Source organism: Leptodactylus fuscus, chromosome 6 (assembly GCF_031893055.1).
Source record: "Leptodactylus fuscus isolate aLepFus1 chromosome 6, aLepFus1.hap2, whole genome shotgun sequence".
In the NCBI taxonomy this organism is placed as follows: Eukaryota; Metazoa; Chordata; class Amphibia; order Anura; family Leptodactylidae; genus Leptodactylus; species Leptodactylus fuscus.
The window spans coordinates 88,452,830-88,458,829 of record NC_134270.1 but is presented as its reverse complement, the minus strand read 5'-3'; the positions used below and the strand labels follow the sequence as shown (position 1 = coordinate 88,458,829).

At 39.6% G+C, this 6,000-nt stretch overlaps 1 protein-coding gene across 2 annotated transcripts in view; it reads left to right on the top strand.

Moving 5' to 3' along the window:
• Positions 1-681: 681 nt before the first annotated feature.
• The window catches only part of RASIP1 (Ras interacting protein 1), a 354,699-nt gene continuing 349,380 nt past the window's right edge, over positions 682-6,000 (top strand). For both annotated transcript variants that reach the window (XM_075276771.1, XM_075276770.1), the window contains exons 1-2: positions 682-1,021; positions 3,452-3,603. In XM_075276771.1, the coding sequence (XP_075132872.1) occupies positions 3,470-3,603 (134 nt within the window). In that variant the 5' untranslated portion in view covers positions 682-1,021; positions 3,452-3,469. The remainder of the gene's footprint in view (positions 1,022-3,451; positions 3,604-6,000) is intronic.

Sequence of the window (6,000 nt, the reverse complement as noted above, 5' to 3'; positions counted from 1 at the left end):
CCCGGATTTGAAATCCACTATTCGTCTAAAATGGAGGTCACCTGATTTCGGCAGCCAATGACTTTTTCCAATTTTTTTCAATGCCCCCGGTGTCGTAGTTCCTGTCCCACCTCCCCTGCGCTGTTATTGGTGCAAAAAAGACGCCAGGGAAGGTGGGAGGGGAATCGAATTTTGGCGCACTTTACCACGCGGTGTTCGATTCGATTCGAACATGGCGAACACCCTGATATCCGATCGAACATGTGTTCGATAGAACACTGTTCGCTCATCTCTAATTAATAGGGGTGCCCAAACTTTTTCATAGGACTGTAAATAAAGGGGTGCCCAAACTTTTTCATAGGACTGTATATTTTGACAACGGACCATCAAAATATCATTCATGTGAATAGCCCCTGAAGTTATTGCCATTACTGTTAATAAAAACCTCTGTCACATGGCCGACATTAATTGTCTGTCTGAATTCTATTCTATGTGGTATATAGGCTTATGTGGTTAATTGATACAGTACCACATTTGATCCTAGACAGTCTATTAGCACAGTCCTTTTTATTTTATTCTTTCTTTCTCTTCCTGCCTGGTGCAATTTTTTTAAGATGCAAGTTACCAGGAAGAGAGGGAGGGATTGTAATTGTTAAAACAAAGGAAACTGACTTCAGACAGTCTTTCCAGGGTTGGGAATGAAATGAAGAGAAAATCCTGTTGAAACAGCTGCAGTAGCTAAAGGGATTGGAATTTAACTTTACAATTTACCTTTATATTAAGACTTTAAACCTAACGCTGAAATTAAATCAATTTTTCATCGACTTAACTCTTTGGATAAATTACTTGGGATTTCTTAATGAACTCTTGAATATATTTGTAATGACACATCTCGTCTGGTAAATGGAAAATTTTCTAACTCCAAGCTATCTACTTTTGAAGCAAAGTAGCTTAAACAAAGTTTGCTAACCCAACATTCTGAATTGAGAAAGGAAGTACAGCAGAGTGTTCGGAAAGGAATTCTTTATACAACACATTGCTGGTAAATATATTTGAGATTGACATAATCTTCCATCTTAATGATTTTTTGCATTTATATATCTTTGTGGTCAAACTTCAATAGGTTTTATTGTGTCACTTATGCTGATATGAAAATATTGTTTTATTACTATTTCAATATTAATATGCTATTTCCATGAAAAGCTAAATAAAATATTTATTTGCCTTCACGCTTACTAACAAATTCACAGTTTTCACTATCTTTGCTAAGTTATAATGTATGCTGTGTTTGTGTGTGATGTTTTTATGTCATTAGGAAAGGTTTACTCAAATTATTATTTGATGTACAGTGTCAAGTTAAACGATGCTACAATGTATTCACCAAAATATATAATATATTAAAGGAACTTTCTCATTCTATGATGTCAAGCTTAGACTGGCCCATGAAGGAGGAGGTAAATCCAGTGGGCCCCGTAAACCCCCCCCCCCAAAAAAAAAAAACAAAAAAAAACGGGTAGAATATGTAACAAATTATCAAGTAAATTATATATAAATGCACTTGGTGGCTCAGATGATATTTAGGCACCGAGGCAGGTCGACCACTATCCACCCTCATGGGCCCTGTCTCCTTTCTGAAGCCCCATGAAAAATCATCTTGCTCATAGAATTATGGGGGGCATGCAAAGGCTAGGTAACAGGCTAACACTGTAAAAATGTAAGGAAGGTATTGTTGGCATTTATATGTATAGTGGGCACCTAGAATAATTTCAACCAGTGGGCACCCCAGTCCAGCACTGGTGGTTTTTATAGCTTTGTCAGTGGCATCTTGATTTACAGGTTAATTGTAGATAGAAAACATGGTTTGGGACTTAATATTAGCCATGTCAGTGGATTGTATTATACTTTCAATCATTTTTGTTCACTATATGGCACTTTAAATTATACCTTTAGCAGTGTCTATGAAGGTATGCTGGGCATTGCTGGGAGATGTTTTGCAACTGTTAAAGAGCAACAGGTTGGAAACCTCTTCCTTTCAACTTACTGATTTAGGCATTAGTTTATGAGCTTTTTGGAACATACATTATAATTTGATTTTTGCATTTTCTTCACTCGGTACACACAATTCGACCAAAAATATGGATTCAAAAAATCAGATCCCTTATTAGAACATAGCGGTGAAAGGATGTGATTGCATCAATATTTGGGGTTACCATCCTTTGCCATCTAAACAGCGTAAATTCTTCCTGCTACATTTGCACACAGTTTTTAAAGGACCTTGGCAGAGAGGTTGTTCCAAAATCTTGGAGAAATAACTACAGATCTTCTGTGATATAGGCTTGATCAAATCCATATGTACCTTCCTGTAACCCCAGACAGGGTCATATCATCATTTCCAGTATTTCTTCCCAAGATTGTGTTCACACCAAATATTGATTTGATTTAAATTTCTCTTTTGCTCATTCATTTAATTTTTAGAGATGAGCGAACGCTAAAATGTCCGAGGTTCGAAATCCGATTCGAATGGCCGCACACTATTCGACTGTTCGAACGGATTTCGAACCCCATTATAGTCTATGGGGGGGGAAATGCTCGTTTCAGGGGTACGCAAAATTCGATCAAATTATACTTACAAAATCCACGAGTGACAGTCGGGCTGGATTCCCCTTGAAGTCTTCTCCCGGCGCAGCGCCCCCACAGTGTCTTCCAGCTGGAATTCACTCTGCCTAGGCATCGGGGCCTAGGCAGAGCCGACTGCGCATGCGCAGTTGGCTCTGCCCGGCCCGACGCCTGAGCAGAGCCGACTGCGCATGCAAGGGCATGCCCGCGCATGCGCAGTCGGCTTTGCCTAGGCCGGATGCCTAGGCAGAGTGAATTCCAGCCAGAAGACGTTGCGGGGACGCTGCACGGAGAAGACTTCTAAAGGTAAGAGAAGAACCAGCGTTGATTGGCAGAATGTATAGCATTCTGCCAATCAACGCTGGTTCTGCATCGAACATTAAACTTCAAACAGCTAGTAGTGTTCGATCGAGTACGAGTATTTTGAATACCGTAGTATTCGATCGAACACCTACTCAATCGAACACTACTCGCTCATCTCTATTAATTTTGTTAAGTGATAGTGTGCAGTATTTTTTCCACACCTGCATAAAACTTTTGCACAGTATTGCATAATATGTGTTTCATTTTAACATCTGTAATTTATGCATATTAGAATGTTAAAGACTTATGTGACAGTATCAGTAGATTTTGTCTAAGGGGCCATTCACATGTGATTTAAGGGTGGGTTCCACAATGCCATTGGTTTTAATGTTTTTTTTTTGTTGTTTTTTTTTTGTATGAAGATTGTTGTGTGCATTTTCACCTGAGAAGTCTGAAAATTTAAGAAGTTACATGAACTGCAATATTACCGTGAAATCATAATTAGATCACAGCTTTTCTACAGATCCACAGGAAACTTTTTTTTTCTCTGCAGTTCTGAATAGGTTATACGATGTTTCATGAAGAGAAGAAGGAAGGAAGTCCTAGATTCGGGAAACTTCATTTTCCTGTGGGCCTCTGGATTAATTCTCCAAAGAAACACTTTGCCAAGCTAGGCAGACGGTGGCCTAGTGTTGGTTCCATAAAGTAAGAATCCCCATCATTTCCTTTTTAATATGTTTTAAAATGTTCTTATTATAAGACATTTATACAGAGTAGAGGTTTCTTGAATGTTAGTTTTTTTTATATAGATTAAATGATTGCTTACTTCAGTCCAATCTACAACAAAGTACACGCTATATTTGTTTGGATTTTTTTTTCTGAGAAAAAAGTTAAAATGGTATAAAATACTATATACTTAGATATTTTGAACTTGAATATTATGCAAATTAGCTCAGAAAATGGCTGGCACTCAATTGCTTGTATATCATTGCTTGTATATATAGTTTATAGAGCAAGTGAAGTAGTGTAACAGTGACATTCACAAGAAGTGAAAACAAGGAGAAAAATGAAAGACTATTCAACTTAAACCCACCCCTAGTACCCTACTAGTGGACCTACCCACCATGTAGTACTGTAGTACATATGGGTTTGTGCAACAACTAGTAAGGGCTCCACTGCATTGCTTTACAAATGTTCTCATTTATATTTGGTAATGACCTTTATTGCACCTGTACATATGCTGCTGTTATGTATGCTTATACTGTATCTATTATTATACTTTCCATCTTTCAGAGAACAGAAAGTTTAAAAAATCTGCAATATGAGAAATTTACCTACCCACTAACCTCACCCAATCTTTCCTTTCCATCATCGAACCTTGCTCAAGTGTCTTTATGTAACACATAGTGATGAGGACTTCTAAAATCTCCATACATAGAAAAAAAGCCCCTTAATGATTACACATAGTGTAATACCCCCACAGTGTTTCTCACATGGAATAAAAAAGGAAAAATGAACCAATTGAAGCCAATGGGAGGCTTTTTTTTCAGCTCTGAAATTCCATACCAAATTCCTTACCATTTTGCTTCATGTGAATGGACTATTAGGGTATGTACACACAGAGTTTTTTGCATGTGGATTTTGACACGGAATCCGCCTCATAATCCGCCTGCAAAAATGGCTCCATAGACTTAATGGGAGGCATTCGCTTTTTTTTTTCCCGTTAGCTAGTAACAGAATAAATGAAGCGACATGACCTATCTTGCCGCGGATTCTGTGGCTGAATCAGCTACAGTGTCCACGGCTCAAGACACACTCCTGTTTAGGAGCAGAATGCACTGCAATGGCATCCTGTCACGGCTAGTCGTGTGGAAGTTTACATGGCAGAACCATTTTCTGCTGTGTGAACATACCCTAAGGGCTAGTTCACATGGGAGCAAGGTGGTGGATTTTGACAGTGGATTTCGCCTCAAAATCCGCTTCCATACAATGGTGGTCTATGGAGACTGCTAGCTTTTGCTTTTCTGCTAGCAGTTTTTTACTGCTAGCAGAAAAAAGAAGTGACATGACCTATCTTCAGGTGGATTCCGCCTGAGGAAAGCAATAGAAGTGAATGGGAGGCGAAAAACACGACTGAAAACGCAACGCTTTTTTTTACAGTCCATTCACTTTTAGGGGAGGGGAAAACCGCATGGCGTTTTCTGAAGTGTTTTTTACCAAAAGCTGCTCCAGAAAACGCTACGCGACTGTGTGCTTGATGCAAGCTGCTGGCAATGGGGGCTGCTGGATGATAAAGAGAGAAGAGACAGCATGTGTGAGCAAGAACTAGGGGCAGATGTAGGGGGCAGTTAAACCGAATGCACATGGATAGGGGACATTAAACTAGGGGGCGGATGGAGGGTGACATTAAACTGGGGCAGCTGAAGGAGGATATTAAACCATGGGGGGTAGCTGGAGGGGGACATGTCTGCCTCTAGTTGCCACCAGTTTAATGTCCCCTTCCAGCTGCCCCAGTTTAATGTCCCCGCTAGTTTATACTGAGGCACTAGGAGAGGGACATTTGGAGGGAAACATTATAATGTGGGGGTGTATAATGTAGGAGGATTTTACTTTGTGGGGCACATGGAAAAATGATTGAGAATGGGCGGAGTCAGCGGATAAGTGGGTGGAGCTAAATTTGCCGCTGTGTGCATGGCCCTCTAGAACCGTTACAATTTCTCATGTGGCTCCATGGGAAAATTAATTGCCCACCCCTGCCTTAGGGTATGTTGACACAGAGTTTTTTGCAAGCTGAAAAAATCTGCTTCAGGAATTGGGAAACATTTTTTTTTTTTTTAGAAAATGCGTTTTTTGAAGCATTTTTTTGAGGCGTGTTTTTTGTATGGACCCTGAAACTTCTCTTTAAAAAACCACCTCAAAATTTGCATAAAAAAACGCGACAAAAATCCACCTCACGTTTTGTTCCGCCTCCCATTGACTTCAATGGGTTTTTCAAAGCAGAATCCACCTGAAGATAGGTCATGTCACTTTTTTTTCTGGTAGCTGAAAAACAAACCGCTAGAGGAAAGAAACTGCTAGTGACTCCCATTGAAATGAATGGGA